We start from the raw sequence: 21,144 nt of genomic DNA, 5'->3' as shown, positions 1-21,144 counted from the left end.
CGACACAGTACACTAGAGAAACTCGGGATCACTACTATTTTTTAGGGTAATTTCGAGAATGACAAGGTACCAGTGCTACAAATGTAACAATATTATTCAATTGGAAAAAGTATAACGTAGAGCCACAATACTAGTTAAGCAGCAAAACAGAGGCTATGAAGAAAGATCACACACATCTTGAACCTTTCCAGTCATAGATACAACATGAGACGAATGAATCTAATGAACAAACTGGTACTAAATTATAGCGTGTACAAAGAAATCTGAAAGACATGTCTTCTTGTTAATTAACAAGCAAAACCACTGCCTTTTACAGGAATTTTAATGAAAGTATACAAAGGGATAGCCAAAATTTTGCCGATGCAAAACTTATGCCAAAGAAGTTTAAAAAAGAATATCCTACCACATTGAAGTAACTACGAAATATGAATGGAATGTCAGACTTAAAGCATCCAGTACACATGGATAATCAATGGGTCACTGTAAAACCCCATCATCCCAAATTGTATTTATAACCTTACCTCAATGTAGTACGTTAAGGCTTAATTCACTTTAAGTTCGTATGCTACTCTTCTTTCATTTCTTTATCTACGATTTATGGATACAATGTTGTTGTTTGTTTTGGGTTTTACGGCCATCAGTCTATGAGGAAGGCCATTAGGCCTGTGAATACATTTCAGTTCTGAACAATATAGTGTACGACACGTTGGGCTGCGGTGGTGGCGGCTGCTCATGCCCTTCCTCGCCTCATACTACACTAACACCAGTTTTCCCTCGTATCATTATTTCCATTGTATATACAAGGTTTATTGTTTTCATCCAATACCTATCGGTTATACATATCTTTCTTCACACTGCTTTTAATGAATATTTATGGAAATGATCAGAAAACTACGAGCAGGAATGATACAAGATAGTTTTATACTTTGTATGATACGTTAGTAGATAGTGTCGGCTGCAGGAGGCGAGACCATCTGTTATCCCCAGGATGATCATCCATCACCAACCAGGATGGTAATCCATCATCATCCAGGATGGTTATCCATCACCCAGGATGATCATCTGTCACCACCTAGGACGGTCATCCATCATCATCCAGGATGGTCATCCATCACCCAGGGGAGACAGCATGTATCTACCACGTACCTGAACAGGGAAGCATGTATCTACTACATACCTGAACAGGAAAGACGGCATGTATCTACCACGTACTTGAACAGGGGATACAGCACGTATCTACCACGTGCCTGAACAGGGGAGACAACATGATCTACCACGTACCTGAACAGAGGAGACATGTATCTACCACGTATTTGAACAGGGGACACAGCATGTATCTATAACGTACCTGAACAGGGGAGACAGCATGTATCTACCACGTACCTGAACAGGGGAGACAGCATGTATCTACTAAGTACCTGAACAGGGGAGACAGCATGTATCTACCAAGTACCTGAACAGGGGAGACAACACGTATCTACCACGTACTTGAACAGGGGAGACATACCTACCACGTACCTGAACAGGGGAGACAGCATGTATCTACCACATCTGAACAGGGGAGACCACGTATCTACCACGTACCTGGACAGGGGAGACAGCAAGTATCTACCACGTACTTGAACAGGGGAGACCATGTATCCACCACCTACTTGAACAGGGGACACAACATATATCTACCACGTATCTGAACAGGAGAGTGGATGGGTGGCAGTGTGTGTGTGGCAGGCTGGATGGGTGGCAGTGTGGGCGGCAAGGTGGATGGGTGGCAGTGTGGGCGGCAGGGTGGATGAATGGCAGTGTGTGTGTGGCCGGGTGGATGGGTGCAGTGTGGGCGGCAGGGTGGATGGGTGGCATTGTGTGTGGCAGGATGGATGGGTGGCAGTGTGTGTAGGGCAGGGTGGACGGGTGGCAGGGTGGGGTTCACGTCAATGGCCTGCAGATCATCAGTGAACTTTGAAAGTATAGCAAGTAGGGCAAGGTTGGTCACTGTGTGAGTGTGTACACACACACACACACACACTCACACACACACACCAACGTAGGTCAGTTACCCATTTATCGAGTAGCCCCGAGGAGATGATGAACAGATGCAAGCCAGACCCCGGGCGAACCCGCTGGTTACGCGAACCATTACACCTCGAAAGTCTGTGGTGGGTGTGTGTGTCTGTCTGTGCGTGTGTGTGTGTGATTACCATTAGCGTGTTACGGGGAGAGAGTTTACCCTCATGTTATATCAAGTCGTTATTCTATTAATTCATAATTCTCCCGTGAGCAGTTTGCATGAGAGATTCCTGGTGATAATAACTCAGCACCACTTCCGTAAGCGTTATACAGACCAAGACTACACTCCTCCAGTGGCAGGGAGGCACGCACGCTCTCCTCCTCTGGAGTAATTACGGGAGAGTGGCAGGGGATAGGGAAAAAAGAATACTTCCCACGTATTCCCTGCGTTTCGTAGAAGGCGACTAAAAGGGGAGGGGGCGGGGCGCTGAAAATCCTTCCCTCCTGTTTTACTTTTCCTAAAGAAGGAACAGAGAAGGGGGCTAAGTGAGGATTTTACCTCAAAGGCTCTGGGCTGTCTATTCTTGGTGCTACCTCGCTAAAGCGGGGAATGGCAAATAATGTATGATATATATATATATATATATATATATATATATATATATATATATATATATATATATATTTTTTTTTTTTTTTTTTTTTTTTTTTTTGCTTTGTCGCTGTCTCCCGCGTTTGCGAGGTAGCACAAGGAAACAGACGAAAGAAATGGCCCAACCCACCCCCATACATATGTATATACATACGTCCACACACGCAACTATACATACCTACACAGCTTTCCATGGTTTACCCCAGACGCTTCACATGCCCTGATTCAATCCACTGACGGCACGTCAACCCCGGTATACCACATCGATCCAATTCACTCTATTCCTTGCCCTCCTTTCACCCTCCTGCATGTTCAGGCCCCGATCACACAAAATCTTTTTCACTCTTTCCACCTCCAATTTGGTCTCCCACTTCTCGTTCCCTCCACCTCCGACACATATATCCTCTTGGTCAATCTTTCCTCACTCATTCTCTCCATGTGCCCAAACCATTTCAAAACACTCTCTTCTGCTCTCTCAACCACGCTCTTTTTATTTCCACACATCTCTCTTACCCTTACGTTACTTACTCGATCAAACCACCTCACACCACACATTGTCCTCAAACATCTCATTTCCAGCACATCCATCCTCCTGCGCACAACTCTATCCATAGCCCACGCCTCGCAACCATACAACATTGTTGGAACCACCATTCCTTCAAACATACCCATTTTTGCTTTCCGAGATAATGTTCTCGACTTCCACACATTCTTCAAGGCTCCCAGGATTTTCGCCCCCTCCCCCACCCTATGATCCACTTCCGCTTCCATGGTTCCATCCGCTGCCAGATCCACTCCCAGATATCTAAAACACTTTACTTCCTCCAGTTTTTCTCCATTCAAATTTACCTTCCAACTGACTTGACCCTCAACCCTACTGTACCTAATTACCTTGCTCTTATTCACATTTACTCTTAACTTTCTTCTTTCACACACTTTACCAAACTCAGTCACCAGCTTCTGCAGTTTCTCACATGAATCAGCCACCAGCGCTGTATCATCAGCGAACAACAACTGACTCACTTCCCAAGCTCTCTCATTCCCAACAGACTTCATACTTGCCCCTCTTTCCAAAACTCTTGCATTCACCTCCCTAACAACCCCATCCATAAACAAATTAAACAACCATGGAGACATCACACACCCCTGCCGCAAACCTACATTCACTGAGAACCAATCACTTTCCTCTCTTCCTACACGTACATATGCCTTACATCCTCGATAAAAACTTTTCACTGCTTCTAACAACTTGCCTCCCACACCATAGAGAAATATAACAGTCGGTTGATACACTTCGAAGAGACGAAGCTAGGACGCCATTTGGTAAACATGTAATTGTCCATATATATATATATATATATATATATATATATATATATATATATATATATATATATATATATATATATATATATATATTTGAAGCTAGGACGCCATTTGGTAAACATGTAATTGTCCATATATATATATATATATATATATATATATATATATATATATATATATGTGTGTGTGTGTGTGTGTGTGTGTGTGTGTGTGTGTGTATTCGCCATTTCCCGCGTTAGCGAGGTAGCGTTAAGAACAGAGGACTGAGCCTTAGAGGAAATATCCTCACTTGGCCGCCTTCTCTGTTCCTTCTTTTGGAAAAATTTAAACGGGAGGGGAGGATTTCCAGTCCTCTGCTCCCTCCCTTTTTAGTCGCCTTTTACGACACTCAGGGAACACGTGGGAAGTATTCTTTCTCCCCTATAAATAAAACTTCCGACAGCCAGGATCTAAACCGGAACCCCTGCGTGGCAGGCGGTAGTGCTACATCTAGGCTATGATCGCCTCTAATAAGGAAACGACTGCTCGAATACTATGTAATCGAATACCCTTCGTCTCATGTGGGTAAGCAACGGGGTCTCCACTGGAAATTTCCCATCATGCTCACACAACCAACAGATAGCATTTTACAGAATCTAACATATACACATACACAGGCATATACATACATGTACATATTCATACTTGGCTTCATTCCTGATGCCACCCCGTCCCACAGGAAATAGCATCGCTACCCATTGCTTTTGCGAGGTACCGCCAAGAAAACAGACAAAAAAGGCCCTATTCGTTCACACTCAGTCTCCAGTTGTCATGTGTAAGGCACCGAAACCACAGCTCCCTATCCACATCCAGGCCCCACAGACCTTTCCATGGTTTACCCCAGACGTTTCACAGGCCCTGCTTCAGTCCATTGACAGTACGTCGACCCCGGTATACCACATCGTTCCAATTCTCTCTAGTCCTTGCACGCCTCTCACCCTCCTGTATATCTAGGCCCCGATTGCTTAAAATCTTTTTCACTACTTTCCACCTCCAATTTGGTCTCCCGCTCTCAATGTCCAAGGTTGTAAACGCAGATGTAACAGCCGCAGATGTAAACAGCACGGCAGCAGATGTGGACAGCACGTGCGGCAGCAGATGTGAACAGCACGACAGCAGATGTGGAAAGTACGACAACAGATGTGAACAGCACGACAGCAGATGTGGACAGTACGGCAACATGTGAACAGCACTTACGGCAGCAGATGTGAACAGCACGGCAGCAGATGTGAACACCACGGCAGCAGATGTAGACAGTATGGCAACATGTGAACAGCACTTACGGCAGTAGATGTGAACAGCACGGCAGCAGATGTGGACAGCACGGCAACAGATCACGGACAGAACAGTTGTAGGCACGAGCAGAATCCATCGTCGATGTGATGCATTAAAGGAACAATGAATAAAAAGACAAATCAATAGAGAAAGAAGAGAAGCGAGAAAGTGATGCGGAGACAGGGGGTGTGACCAGGTCAAGTGCTAGCCTAACTATTGAGAAACTCTCGTGGTCGTCCAGTTGTCTGGAACACTAAAGGAAAACTGACCACCTGAACTCAATAATAGATGCATTTCTTAGTCATGTATTCGGCCGAGAGTTACAATAAGCTGGGCCCTGGCTGAGTGGTGATCAGACATAAATAACTTGAGCGTCAAGCCTCATTGTCAATTTCTAGGCTACGGAAACCCTGGCGTTGCATCAGTCAGGGAACAAGCTTCGAGGTTCTGAGCAAGTATAACGTAAGGTAAGATATAAAGCATTTCAGAATAATTTACACACAGAACGGTGATATTCCTTTCATTAGGAATTTGTAATGAATCTGCCTCAGCTCTTGACACACTCTTGTGAAAATACAGGTTTTGAAATTAGGTTGATGTATTGCTCCCACAAATGCTGACTCATCCAGTATGCAAATCTAATGATAATTTCCTCTTTTTAGTGCCATTAGAACTCTTTTCTTGTAATGAAGATGGAACATTTGTTTTATCTTGCAACCAGGATATAAATCCACTGATATAGAGGACTTATCATACATATCTAAACAACTACAGAAACTCTTTCGAAATTTACGACATTTTATTGTTCAAGTCGACTGCAGCCAGAGAGGGCCTGAAAAACTGGTCAGTGTGATGTGTTCACCAGTTGGTCCGCGTGATGTCTTCACCTGGCCCAAAACTCAATAGAAACTGGGTCCTTCCCTGCGGCACAGCTCCCCCAACCTCCCATGTTCCAGTAATAGCATTATTTGGTTCCCGGTACTCTCTCCCTCATGCGCTTCACCAGCTGGTTACCGGTACTTCCTCCCACTGCATTTCACCAGCTGATTACCGGTAATCCATCCTTGCTGCTCTTTACCAGCTGATTCCAGGTACTCCTTTCCTACTTCATCTCATCAGCTGGTTCCTGGTACACCCTACTGCTCCTCACCAGCTGGTTCCCAGGACCGGTTGGTTACCTAGTATAGCCACAGGGTAACATGACCTGTTATGTTGTGTACGTAATCTGGATAACACAGGAGTTTAGGTCAGGGAAAGTTTACACAGGAAGGTAAGAATGATTGATTTATGAGTTCATTATCCACAAGTTCAGCCTCGACCTGTGTACACTAAAGACACACACGACTCTTTCATAATTAGGGTGTGTTAATGTTTGGCGCCTCACAGCTCACTTAAGCTGAACAGATGCGCCCGTTAGTTCCCATGCTTCGCCCTCCAAATAGTAACTCACAAGCCAACAGTGATCTCTGCTTTGTTAAGGTTAATATAAGTTTCTGTAATGGACCATCGGTGATCTGACAAAATAAACACACTGGAAACCTCTAAATGTTGATATAACACAATTGTTACATGAAATACATAGTCTTTCACTGTAATACAAAAAAAAAAAAATCGTTAGTGTTCCTACCAGACTAGGCTTAGCATCACCATTATCAAATGGTGACCGGCCATGTTAACGACAACCATACAATTTCATAAGATAATCAAACTGCACACATCTGAAGAAAAAAAGATCAGCAGCGAACACTATTAATATCTAAGGTCGAAAATTTAACTTAATTCAACCAATTCTTCTAAAATCGTTGTTACATATTATTTCAGTAATTATGACTAAGCTTTTTGTGAAGTGATAAATGTGCCTTCGACCTTATCAACGACCTCAGTCTCCAATGACCCCATACCAGTATGACCACATCCCACATTCTTCACGAGGCCTGTGTCATGCATGACCACTCAGGAGGCCGAATCTTACTACAGAGAACCTACAGACTGAGGAAGGATAGTCGGCCACCCGTTAACTTCATGACTGCTACTCCATCACAGCCGCCACGAACCCTGTCCACTGATTTAGATATCTAGTATGACGTGGTTTAGTCACATTAACATGTGGCTTAGACAGATTTCTCTATCACGTGGCTCATTCAAATTACTCTGTAATTCGTGGCTTTGCTACATTACTTTGTGACATATGGGTTAGTTAGATTAGTTTGTAATATGTAGCTTCACTTATCTTTCGTTGCTGAATCAATACTAAGAAGTATTAGGAATGGTGAACATGAAGAGGAGGCACGAGGCTGTGTGAAAACCTGTATGTCTGATATGGAACACGTATGTTCCATAGAACAAGCGTCATCTTGTTATAAGAAAATTGGTGAATGCTAATGTGAATCTTCTTTCTTATGGTATCCAGGTCATAGTCTGCATGGGATCAACTTGGTTCCGATAGTGTTACGATAAAGATCTACAGTACAGTGACTGAAGGTTACTGCGTTACACAGACTAGGGACGATACATCACTAAGACGCAGCCACTCAGGAGAAGCGGCTCAGACGAGGCATTGCAGAGCAAACATTACTGGAAACATACTTATTCATCCCACATAATTGGTAACATACTTATTCATCCCACATAACTGGGAACATACTTATTTATCCCACATAACTGGGAACGTACTTATTCATCCCACATAACTGGGAACATACTTATTCATCCCACATAACTAAGAACGTTCAGGAGTGTGGACGAGTGTGTTCATCCGGTGTACGGGCCAAGGTACCTTGTTCAGGAGTGTGGACTAGTGTTCAGGTGTATGGACTGGTGTGTTCAGATGTATGGACCAGTATGTTAAGGAGTGTGGACCAATATGTTTAGGTGTTTTAAACCAAGCAACACGCTGTGTAACATGTCGGATATCAAGGACTTAGGATAATAATTCTAATAATAAATAATGAACTATTAATTTATTTCAGATGTGATATGAATATAGTCTTGGATGTTTAAGGAAGATTTATTCCTCAGGTGGACCATAGCGTGAGGGAGGCGGGCCATAGCTCTGTTCTGGCGGCTGGTAGGATGGTGTGGGAGAGGGGCGGTAGGGCTCCTGTTCAGGATACTGGGCCTCGCCCTCGTACCGCACCTCGGCCACGTAACCACTGTAAATGTCCGCCTTGTACGTGACGATCTGGGTACGACCGTCGGGCAGATCCACACGATACTCGCCACTGACAACCGTCCCATCCGAATCGGCGTTGTGGGCGAAGCTGTTACCGCTGTACTGGTCCTGCACGTCGTATGAGAAGACGAACGGCATCCCCTTCTGCAGGAGGGCATGGATCACTTCATCAGTAGGTTCAGGTGTGTGGACAGGTGAGTTCAAGTGTGTGGGCCTGTGAGTTCAGGTGTGTGTACCAGTGTGTTCAGGTGCGTGGATTACTATGTTCAGGTGTGTACCAGTGTGTTCAGGTGCGTGGATTAGTATTCAGGTGTGTGGATTAGTGTGTTCAGATGTGAGGAACATAGCGTTCAAATTTGTAGATAACTGTGTTTAGGTGTGTGGAACATTTTATCCAGATGTGTTGACCAATATGTTTACGTGCATAGGCTAGTGTTTAGATTTATGGACTAATGTGTGACCTTCTGCAAGCGATCCTGCCCAGGGTGTGAATCAAGGTATGTAGCTAAAGATGAACCAACACACCTGACATACGTATTTATACGAACCATCTCTTTTATTATTGCTGGTAACAACACTCAAGATTACTCGAAATAAAATAACACATGAAGAAACCTTCGCAAAAATTTAGAAAAAATCAACTAAAATTGACCAAATCTTAACAGACGTTAATAGTTATAAAGAAGAATTTTGTACTTATGACATCCTAGCAAATTCACTATAAAGTAATGGTGAAGAAAGAGTCAGGTGCGCGGGGGCTGGAAAAGTAACTACCACACCTGACTGGCACATCAGTAATTGAGTTTGGGAAATTAACTCACTTCTGGCTGACTCACGTAACTGAAGCTGGGAAAGTAATTGTCACTCTTGACTATCAGTGTACTATCAGTGTACTGTCAGTACACTATCAGTATACTATCAGTGTACTGTCAGTACACAGTGTACTATCAGTATACTATCAGTGTACTGTCAGTACACAGTGTACTATCAGTATACTATCAGTGTACTGTCAGTACACTCAATTACTATCAGTACACTATCAGTGTACTGTTAGTACACTATCTGTATACTGTCAGTATATTATCAGTGTACCATATCAGTATACTATCAGTGTACTGTCGGTACACTATCAGTATACTATCAGGGTACTGCCATTATACTGTCAGTACACTATCAGTGTACAGTCAGTACACTATCAGTGTACTGTCAGTACACTATCAGTGTACTATCAGTATACTATCTGTACTGTTAGTACACTATTAGTGTACTGTCAGTACACTATCAGTGTACTGTCAGTATACTATTTGTACTATCAGTATACTATTTGTACTATCAGTATACTATTATGGTACTGTCAGTACACTATCAGTGTACTATCAGGGTACTGTCAGTACACTATCAGTGTGCTATCAGTATACTGTCAGTGTACTGTCAGTACACTATCAGTGTACTGTCAGTATACTATCAGTGCACAGTCAGTATACTATCAGTGTACTGTCAGTACACTATCAGTATACTATCAGTGTACTGTCAGTACACTATCAGTGTACTGCCAGTATACTAACAGTGAACTATCAGTGTACTGTCAGTGCAATATCAGTGTACTATCAGTACACTATCAGTGTACTATCAGTACACTATCAGTGTACTATCAGTACTCTATCAGTGTACTGTCAGTACACTATCAGCGTACTGTCAGTACACTTAGTGTACTATCAGTATACTGTGTACTATCAGTACACTATCAGTGTGCTATCAGTACACTCAGTGTACTACCAGTATGCTATCAGTGTAATGTTAGTACACTCTCAGTGTACTATCAGTATACTTTCAGAGTACTGTCAGTGTACTGTTAGTACACTATCCGTGTACTGTCAGTATACTCTCAGTGTACTGTTAGTACACTATCAGTGTACTATCAGTATACTATCAGAGTATTGTCAGTACACTATCAGTGTACTGTTAGTACACTATCCATGTAGTCAGGATACTCTCAGTGTACTGTTAGTACACTATCCGTGTAGTCAGGATACTCTCAGTGTACCGTTAGTACACTATCAGTGTGCTATCATTATACTATCAGTGGGACGAGACAAAGCACATCAAGATCCTTCACGTCTCCTGACACTGTCAAATATCACACCTAACTGGTGATGGTCGCTCACTCTCCTGGTTACCAAACCACACCTGGTACAGCAAGGGTGATGGTCGCTCACCCCTGTGGTGTGAGAGGGAGGTGTGTGCCGCACCTGTTGATAGTCATATCTAAGAAACACAGTGGATTATGAATGTTAAAAAAAGCATCCGTATATAATGGAAGAATTATTTTTACTAATTTGAAATGTAAGATAGGTCGAGGTTAAGACTCAATGGGTAACTTGTGTTGTTCCTGTATCGGGAATCAAATTGTGAATAGTTAGTAAGGGGCCGACAATAAGCGCCTAGGCAATCAAGAATTCTACTTACCTCGTAAGAGTCTGGCTCTGGGGCCTTATAGGACGGGGCTGGGGCTCTGTAAACTGGCTTTGGGGGTCCGTAAGATAGTTCAGGAGCTTCGTATGAATCTTCTGGGGGCCCGTATGATTGTTCAGGGGGCCCGTATGATTGTTCTGGAGGGCCATATGCAGTTGATGGTTGAGGCTTTTCGGGGCGAGCCAACGTGGTGGTGGCCAGCAAGCACGCCATCATCAAACACATCTACAAGGAAGAATAACATTAGATCAGGTGAGCCGTCAGCAGGTGTACGTACACAGGTACCAGCCAGGTTTATCTTACTAACCAGCTTGACGGCCATGGTTGAGTGTTGCTCTAGTGAGGGAAGCAGTAACTGCGCTGCCCTACAACGCCACCTCCTGTCTTATATATACCAGCCAATGATGATGGGTGTGGGAGGTGAGTGCCACCAGCGAGGTCACACTGACGTAATGACCACATGTTAAGTGTGACCTTGTCCGTGACACGCCTGCCTGCTGGGGCGCGTGTGGCCCTCTATCGCGGAGCAAGCGCAGGTCCTGGGTAGCCCGGGTGGGTGATGGATGATGGGTTCCCGGGGTGAGTGATGATGAGTTCCCGGGATGGGTAATGATGGGAGCCCACGGGATGGGTGATGACGGGAGCCTACAATAACTTCAGCCAGGACGTGCAGTAACTCTTCAGACAGGTCCTACAATAACTGCTCTCAGGTCCTATGATAACTGCTGCCAGGGCCTATAATAACCTCTCAAGTCCTGTGATAACTCCTGCCGGAGCCTATAATAACTGCTCTCAAGTCCTATAATAACTCCTGCCAGGGCCTATAATAACTGCTCTCAGGTACTATAATAGCTGCTCTCAGGTCCTATAATAACTACTGCCACGGCCTATAATAACTGCTGCCAGGGCCTATAATAACTGCTGCCAGGGCCTATAATAGCTGCTCTTAGGTCCAATAATAACTGCTGCCAGGGTCTATAACAACTGCTGTCAGGGATCCTACAATAACTGCTGCCAAGGTCTGGATATAACTGCTGTCAGGGCCTGGAATAACTGCTATCAGGGCCTACAATAACTGCTACCAGGGCTTAGAATAACTGCTGACAGGACCTTGAATTACTAAACATTTACAACCAAAGCCAGGCATAATTTTGCAGGGAGACCTGGAATAACTCCGCAACCAGGGCCTTCAATAACTCTGCAGGCTGGGCCTGGAATAACTGCAGCCAGGTTCTGGAATGACCTTAGTCCTTGTTTACCTACTTACCTTCCCAAACATAATTGCTGTTACAGCGTCATGGCCTCCATACCAGTAGTGTGGTGAATGGATGGTAACATGAAGCCACAGCACCACACCTACTTTAGCGTCCTCCTCTGTGCCGGCCGGCACGACCCTTGACAAATGTGGGTCGGGTTCAGAATTTCGTCAGCTTCTGTCTGCTGACGAAACTCTTCCAGGCATATGTAATTTGGATCAACGATAAGACTGGCAGTTTTTATAGGCAGGAATGGTTCAAGTTCCTTATTTTTTCAAAGTATACGGGCATTGGAGGTTTACCTAATTTTTTGTTTTAATATATATATATATATATATATATATATATATATATATATATATATATATATATATATATATATATATATATATAGACACACACACACACACGCCTACGTAAGACGAACAGTGGCAACTGCAAATGTCGATCGACGAGCGTATAATTCTCTGGTTGCACTGTTCATTCAACACCTGAACACACACTGAACTCAGCCTTCCTTTTCTAGTCTTCCTTCCTATCCACTTAAACCTAGAAGTGCAGAAAAGGGCATTACAGGTCATCCTCTATCCCTCTGAATCCACCTGTTACGAGACGTTAAAACACTTGTTCCCTCGACCCTCCAACCACCATTTAACAGTTCGGGACAAAGCTTCAGCACCATTCCGGCCAACACAACAACAAGTCTTAGGCAGCTCGTACAGCTCACTGCAAGAACAACCAAATCCCGACCATTGTGAACTTCATCAATAAGGAGTCGAATGCCATTTCAATGTTTCATGTTTGTCTTCCCGCCCCCTTTCCATTTTCCATAGCCAAATCATCTATAGTTTTTCTTTGTATTTTTTTTTTTTTCAGTTCTTGGCTGCAGATAATAGTTAACCATCAGTCATTATCATTAAACACACCCATGTAGGTCGTAGTATGTAGATGTCCCTGCCCACTAGCTCACGCACACCCAAGCATACTACTTCTATTCTTTTATGTTCCTCCTGTCTCGAAACTGAAGAACTTATTTTTTCTGTAGACCTCTCGAAACCCGTGCCGCCTGACTAGAGATGAACCGTGCAGTGGTAAGGCAAAGTTCCTTCCTGAGAGCCAGGTTATAATCTGACCTTTGTGGAAAGATCTATGCTGAAACTTGATAACTTAGAATATCAAGAGTCAACTCATGTGGTAAAACCTTTTAGAAAGTTTCAAAGTATTGAGGTCCATGGTCATTCCTGGTAATGTTACATATTGCATCATATCAAAAACAAACTTTGCCCGCACTGATGTTACTTCTGAATTGTGTTGTACTTCTCCAGAGATGATTCTACTGTGGTTTACAACAAATCATCTCTTCTGAAACTTCGTGCCGGTGCAGATTTAAAAGTCGTCATGGTGCAGGAGCGTGAGCTGTCGCCGTACAAACTGTAATGGAACAAGTTCAAACTAGATGTACAAGTAGAGCTAACCCTGTAGGCCAGCGTGTAACGTAGAGGAATGGTAGGCCAAACCCGTGGACTTGTAGATTACAGAGGAGAAAGGAAGCAAGGAATCCCAATAGTTTGAACACAGACCAGGAGACAAGCTTGACACACGTATATTAATATCATTTGTCTCCTGTACTATTATTCATAACCATGCCACACTTCACTTATTTAATTTATACAATTTTTGTTTGCAGAGTTGAACTTTATTGTTTCTGTATGATGCTGGTGTTTTAAATTTCTTTCTAGGATGTCAGTCCTGAACACATAATACTTCTTGATATTGGCTTCCTGCATAAAAATATGGTCTTGGTATATAATTTCTGCTGATCAGGAATGCCAGTGGTCTCAGGATTAAGGCTTGTAGAACACCACTGGTTACTCCAACAGAGTTAGAAAAGGCACCTGTGATGTGTCCCTTAGTAATTTCATTCATATGTATAATGCCTTCTCAGTCAAACAGCACACCCTCTTTTTTTCTAGGACAGTGCTTACCCCATCATGACTATCATGATGACCAAGAGGATTCCTTATACATGACCTGTTCCCCTTGTACTGATACCTCACACAAAGGTAGGTTCTCATTCATGTTCTGACATAATCTTTTCCAGTATTCTATATTTTGTCATTGGCTTGTAGGGTAATCATTAAGAGAGGATGAGATGTTGAAAAGGAGGATATTTGTGTCAGAATTGGAGCGGAGAAGATGAGAAAGACCAAACTGGAGATGGATGGATGGAGTGAAATAGAATATGAGTGCTCAGGGAATAAAATAGGAACGTGAAAGACTTGCACATAAAAGAGTGAACTATAGTGATGTAGTATAAAGAAGCTGAGGTTCTGTCATTCGACTGAACCAGGAAATATGAAGCATTGGAAGAAACCACAGAAAGGTCCGTTGGGCTGTTGTGGATACGGGAGCAGTGGTTTTGGTACATTACATAAGACTAGAGAGAATGGACGTGAGCAAATGATGCCTTTATATGTTCCTGGCATTACCTCACTAATGTGGGATATGGCAAACTAGTATGAAAAAAGTACACATCTTTTCTTCATAAAGAATGATGCTTTTCTTACATATAAAATCACTTCGTGACTGGATGATGTGGGAAAAGCTTCCTTGGTCTGGTGTGTGACCCATGTGATACTGCATAGTATTTCTTACCACACACTTGGCATGATAGGAATTCTACTGCAGCCACAATTTCTACAGTTAACTCATTATGTGACACTACTGCTCCTAATATCCCACTTCAAGTATGTTAACATCACATAGATTATCGCCTCAACACTAAAGCCCTCATCGCAGTGAAGCAGTTTCATCTGCAGTCAGCTATAAACTGCAATATCCTCATAACTGGTTCATCTGACCTCTCTCTCATAAATGTATCAATTCTAATGGCACCTCCAGCAGCTACTTATAAGCGTAAATACTTGTACCTCAACAAAGCTGACTGGAATAACTTACTTCTTTTCTTATTTTCCTTGGATAAATTACTGCCTCTCATGTAATGATGCTTCTTTCTCTGCCAAACGCATACCAGAGATTATTCTTGCAGGAATGGAAGTATTTATCCCCTCTTCCTCCACGACAACCTCTTCATCCAATTCATGGTTCAACGTTCCTGTTCTGAGGCCATTCAGGCATACCAGGGCTTGGAAAAAGCCTCCTTCCTCTGGCTCCCATTCAGCTTTTATCACTGCCTGCAATTGCTGCAAGCATGTTATCCATCACGCAAAGCATTTCTTCATTCAAAAGAAGTGTGATAACCTCTCCTTGTCATCCACTGAAGCATCTTTCTGTCTTTAGCTCAGGGCAGCTCTAAAAACTTCTGTTGCTCCACCTTCCCTTTACTTTTCTGCCCTGACAGTACAATAGCTGTCTCTGCCAAAGCAACTTTCTTTGGTTCCTGTTTTTCCACAAACTCCACCTTGGATGACTATAACATTTCTTCACCTTCTAATGTTCCTCTAACTAATCCTATGCCCCTTCCCATACTCTCTTTTCGGACTGTGCAAAAAATGCTTCTTTCTCTGATAGTATCCATTCCTGTATAACGAAAGAGTGTGCCACTCAACTTGCTCCTGTGCTTGCTCGTCTGTTCCGTTTCTGTTTAAAAACCAAAACTTTTCCTTCTAGTAAGCATGCATTGATATATCCCATCCCTAGGAAAGGTAACTGTTCTAACCCCTCTAACTATCGTCCTGTTGTTTTGACAGTTACCGCTTCCAAAGTCTTTGAATCCATCCTCAAACCCCATATCTTAAACACCTCGAAAATCAGTCTTCTCTCTAATCATCAGTATGAATTCCATAACGCTAGATTCACTGATGATATTCTTTCCTATCTTACTAATGTCTGGTCATCATCCCTGAAAGATTTTGGGGAGTCAGGTGTAGTTGCCCTTGACATATCCAAGGCTTTTGACAGGGTGTGGTATCAGTGTCTCATCTCCAAGTTCCCCTCTTTTGGCTTTCCTCCCTCACTTTGCTCCTTCATATCTAGCTTCCTCTCAAGCCAATCTACCTCTGTGGTTGTTGATGGATCAACCTCCCCCTTTTCTCCATCAACAGCAGTACCCCTCAAGATTCTGTCCTGTCCCGTACACTTTTTCTCATATTTTTCAATGATTTCCTCTCCTCGACAAATAATTTAATTCATTCATACGCTGACGACTTAACACAGCATTCATCCACAGCCTTCAATTTTGCTCTATCCTCTCTCACTCAATCTGCATCTTGTCTTGGCACAGCCTCCTCAATAAACTCAGACTTGGACAGGATATCTCAGTGGGGTAGACAAAACCTTGTCAAGTTTAATGCCTCCAAGACCCAGTTTCTACACATTATCTCTCTATTGAAAACTCCTCACAACTCTTGTCTCTCCTTTGACAGTTCTGTTATTCCACCTTGACTCAATGAACATACTTGGCATTCTGTAACATCCACTCTTTCTTGGAAACCCTACACTACAGGAATACCTAAGTCTGCCTCTGAGAAACTGGGTGTCCTGTGCAGATGTCAAAACTTCTCTTCTGAACAATTGCTCCATTCATACATGGGATTGATTCATTCTTGAATGGAACACTGCTCTCACATTTGGGGTGGTTCTAGCTCTGCATCCTTACTTGACAGAGTTGAGTCGAAAGTGATCTGCCTTATAAAGTGTCCTAGGCTAACTTCCAAACTTAACCCTCTTGCCCTACGTTGCACTGTTGGTTCTCTTTCCATCTTCTACAGGTATTACTCTAGTTTTTTCTTTCGAGAGCTGGCTGCTTGTGTGCCCACACCACTACCTAGATGCAATACTTGGCAAGCTGCTGTGTCACATGATTACTGTGTGGCCATTAGCAGCTCAAGGGTGGGCCGTATTGATACCTACTTCTTTCCCTGTATATAGAAGCTCTGGAACTCGCTATCCACTCATGGCTTTCCGAATAAGTAAGACCTAGCATATTTCAAAAGACAGGTTTTTCACTTTCAAAAATAAGTAAATACTTTCCCTTGTCTTTTCCCATTTCATAATTCTCTATATTTCAATTAAGGCCAGGCCTTGATGTGGACTCTTGTCCATGACTGGAGCCTTTAAGTTTTTTTTTACCTGAAAAATCAATGCATACTTCTAGGGTAGGACCTTAGGCATCTAATGCCATCATGTAAAACAGGCTGAAATTCGGTTCCGGGCACGAAACACCAATCATTGACATAAGATTCCACCTACAAGGCACCACAGACCGACAAGAGGTCTGGTGAAAGGATTACAGGTAATACTTCTTTAATCCAGCAACCTTGGGAACTGTCCATTGCCATACCACAGAGAATGCTGTAAAACAGAAATTGACCCTGTAACCCATTAAAGGCGGGCGACGCTTTTTCATACATCAGTGTAAGGCGACATATTTTAGGAATAATAAAGTATGAAGGAATAAGCTAGTACATACATAAATAGATAAAATTGGAGTAAAAACAAAGGTACGGGAGAATGTGACCAATCTTCACCTTCCATTGTCATTTTTTGATGCTGAGGTTGATCCCGGCTATGTGAGTGTGGGTGGCTGTTTACAAGTGTATCCAAACAGAGAGCATGACAGTATATGTCAGAGATGCCACATCATTCAATTCCATCATACAATTATGATGCAAAAGGGCCCAACATTACATAACGTTGCCTGGCTACTTCTGTATGAACGTTAAATAACAGCTGATACTGGCACTGACCACATATCGGCAAGTGAGGGTAGCTGTTTACAGGAATGGGTAAACAGAGGTCATGATAGTAGTTGACAGTGTGCCACATCAGCAAAATTCAAAAAACAAGTACAATACAAAATAGCCCAACATTATGTAACCTTGCCCAGCTTCTACTATACGAATGTTAGGTAATGTCACCACTCTTACCTATTACCATCAGCTTGGTATTATGCGGTCGTGCAGCATTGCTGCAGCCAAATATTTTTATCCTATCTTTGGAATTCTTTCCCCAAGATGGAGAAACCTAACATCTTAGGCAAGGGTATTGCATTGCATACAACGCCAATACAGGGCAGATTCATCAGCATTATAAACTTATTCTGGGGCTTTAAGAAATTAACAGTACTGTTCATTAGCTTGGCTGCAGTATAAACAGATTTTGGCACATTAGTGCTGGTAATAGCACTACCCTTGTGGCAGATCCACAAACTGATGGCGGCAGATTCAAAATATGCCGGACCATGGGAGTTGCCGGAGAGCAGAGCGCTGAATTAGAGAGGTACAACCTGTAATGGAATCATACTTATTTGTGAACAAAGGATAAAAATAGAACTACTTTCTTACAGAAGAAACTATGTTTATATTTACTGACCAATCTAGTCTTCAAAATAATATACAAAACTATAAATAAGTCAGAAAATAATTACTCATGTTACAGAATATTTAATAAACTCTCAAAATCTATATTTAAATATATTTTATGATATGTGCAAATCAAAACTACTACCAGAAGCAGAAGAGATAATGTTTTATCTCATTGACATACCTTTACCAAAACTTGCCCATAACTAATCAATGACTATGCCAACATTATAAATGCATTCACTGTAACTTTCTGAGTAAATATTATCTGGTACATATAAGACAAGTATGAGTGCATACTCAGACTATGAAATTATCATTCAACTGAAGTTCTCTTAGAAAACACCTACAGGAGCAAAACAAAAAAGTAGGAAATGATATAATTGTTTTAATCTTTTTCTAAACACAATACTGTATTTACATTGTATATTCATACACAAGTCCTTACCTTTAAAAGATTGCAAAATTACTGTACTACAGTATTCATATGTTCTGTTAAATATGAAGTTTGTACTCAACCATTTCTTTTTTTTGAAAACCATAACTTAAGTGCCTTAACTCTGTTAAGGATAATATAACATTACAGAAGCTTCTTATCTGAAATGTGTAACTGTATACCCCTCTGCAGTAGCCTTTGCATAACAAGCAATGCAAGGGCTACATCATCAAAATTCAAATAATGGATCACTGATGAAAAATGAAGTGATAAATGAAAGAATGACTAAGTAGCCACCAACCAGTCACAAAATACAAACTGCAACCCTAATATTATGTAGGACAAACCTAATCTTCATCATTCTAAATTACCTGTCTCATGTGGCCAATGGAAATATATCCTCTGAAGAGCTGTCAAGCAAACCAACTTCTAGAGTTTTACTGGATCACAAAGAAAAGATATCTTCAGGAGCAATTCTGAAGCTTCCTCTATAAAAGGAAGGAACAGAGAAGGGGGCCGGGTGAGGATATTCCCTCAGAGGCCCAGTCCTCTGTTCTTAACGCTACCTCGCTGAGGCGGGAAATGGCGAACAGTATGAAAGAAAAGAAATATATATATATATATATATATATATATATATATATATATATATATATATATATATATATATATATATATATCATTTACTGTAATTAACCGCTGTCTCCCATGTCAGCGAAGTAGCGCAAGGAAACGGACGAAAGAATGGCCTAACCCACCCACAAACATATGTATATACATAACTGCCTGCATATGCACATATACATACATATACATTTCAATGTATACATACATATACTTACACAGACTTATACATATATACAAATGTACATATCCATACTAACTGACTTCATCCACTCCCATCCATTATATAAGATAATTTATAAAACCATGTCAAGTTCATCTCTGCCATATATATTGCTTCCCATGTTCATAATGCGAGGATAACCAGCCACAAGGGCATCTTGGGCACCAATATAAAGGTTATTGTAAATTTTCCAGTACACATCACGAACTTTCCTGGCTGGGTGGAAGAGTCCCTGGAGGACATATTGCAGAATCTGGAAAAACAGAAAGACATTAATATATCTTCTATATAAACACTGAACAAGCAAAAATTTCATCATATGGTGATGGCAAGCCACTTTTGGAGGTTTTGCATAAAACAAGTTTCAAGTACAATTAAACTTCTCATGGAAGCAAAAATAAGTTGATGAGAGGGCAGAGGTTCTGGGAGCATTGAAGAATGTGTGGATGACAAGGACACTATCTGGGAGGGCAAAAAAGGGTATGTTTAAAGTTACAGTAGACCAAGCAATGTTATATGGATGCCAAACTATAGATGAGAATGTACAGAAGAGGGTGGACGTGTTAAAATGAAATGTTTGAGGACAATATATGGTGCAAAGACGTTGATCGAGAAAGTAAAGATACTGTAGTAATAAGGACAGTATGGCTGAGAGACCTGAAATGGTCTAGACATCTGGACACATGAGGAAAGATTGACAAAGAGGATATAAATGTCAGAAAAGGAGGGGACAAGAAGGGGGGCACCAAATTAGAGACAGAAGGACGGTATGTTTTTTTTTTTTAGCACTCGAGGCCTAAACATGCATGAGGATGAAAAGTACATGGGATACAGTGAAATGAAGTGACATGGTATACAAGGGATGATGAGCTCTTAATGGACTGAACCAGAGCATTTGAAGCAGCTGGGGGAAACAACAGAAAGGTCTGTGAGGCCTTGTTGTGGATAGGGAGCTGTGGTCTCAGTGCATTACATAACAGTTAGAGAAGGATGTGAGAGAATGAGGTATCTTTTCTCATCTGTTCCCTGCACTACCTCACTAACAAGAGAAACAGCAAGCAAGCATGAAAGAAAAAAAGAAAAGTTTAAACTTAAGAACAACTTTTTAGACAAACTAAGTTGATTCCTAACACAAAGCGTCATGGCCCCTATAGTTTCCCTTAACTAACCCAGTCGCGATTCACTTTCACACTCCACATAAAAAATTGCAATCACTTCCTCCACCATAAACTTTACAGGAACACATACATACTTATATAAGTTTGCAAGGGGGGAACGAAGACATGTTTGTATGGGTAGCCTCTTCCTGCCATCATTTAAAATGGAAGGTACTCTTAATCAG

General features: G+C 42.0%; 2 protein-coding genes across 3 annotated transcripts in view; both read right to left on the bottom strand.

Annotated features, from left to right (window-relative positions):
- Positions 1-8,241: 8,241 nt before the first annotated feature.
- LOC139746381 (uncharacterized) lies at positions 8,242-11,391 on the bottom strand. Its single transcript, XM_071657577.1, has 3 exons — positions 11,248-11,391; positions 10,935-11,165; positions 8,242-8,612 (listed from the first exon to the last, which is right to left on the bottom strand). The coding sequence occupies exons 1-3, from the start codon at positions 11,260-11,262 to the stop codon at positions 8,304-8,306; spliced, it is 555 nt and encodes a 184-aa protein (XP_071513678.1). The 5' UTR covers positions 11,263-11,391; the 3' UTR covers positions 8,242-8,303.
- A 7,501-nt stretch (positions 11,392-18,892) lies between these two features.
- The window catches only part of Sf3b1 (splicing factor 3b subunit 1), an 87,533-nt gene continuing 85,281 nt past the window's right edge, over positions 18,893-21,144 (bottom strand). For both annotated transcript variants that reach the window (XM_071657574.1, XM_071657575.1), the window contains one exon: positions 18,893-20,055. In XM_071657574.1, the coding sequence (XP_071513675.1) occupies positions 19,876-20,055 (180 nt within the window). In that variant the 3' untranslated portion in view covers positions 18,893-19,875. The remainder of the gene's footprint in view (positions 20,056-21,144) is intronic.

The sequence above is a fragment of the Panulirus ornatus genome, chromosome 65, assembly GCF_036320965.1.
Source record: "Panulirus ornatus isolate Po-2019 chromosome 65, ASM3632096v1, whole genome shotgun sequence".
Classification (NCBI taxonomy): domain Eukaryota; kingdom Metazoa; phylum Arthropoda; class Malacostraca; order Decapoda; family Palinuridae; genus Panulirus; species Panulirus ornatus.
The sequence above is the reverse complement of the archived record's forward strand: the minus strand, read 5'-3'. Positions and strand labels throughout refer to the sequence as shown.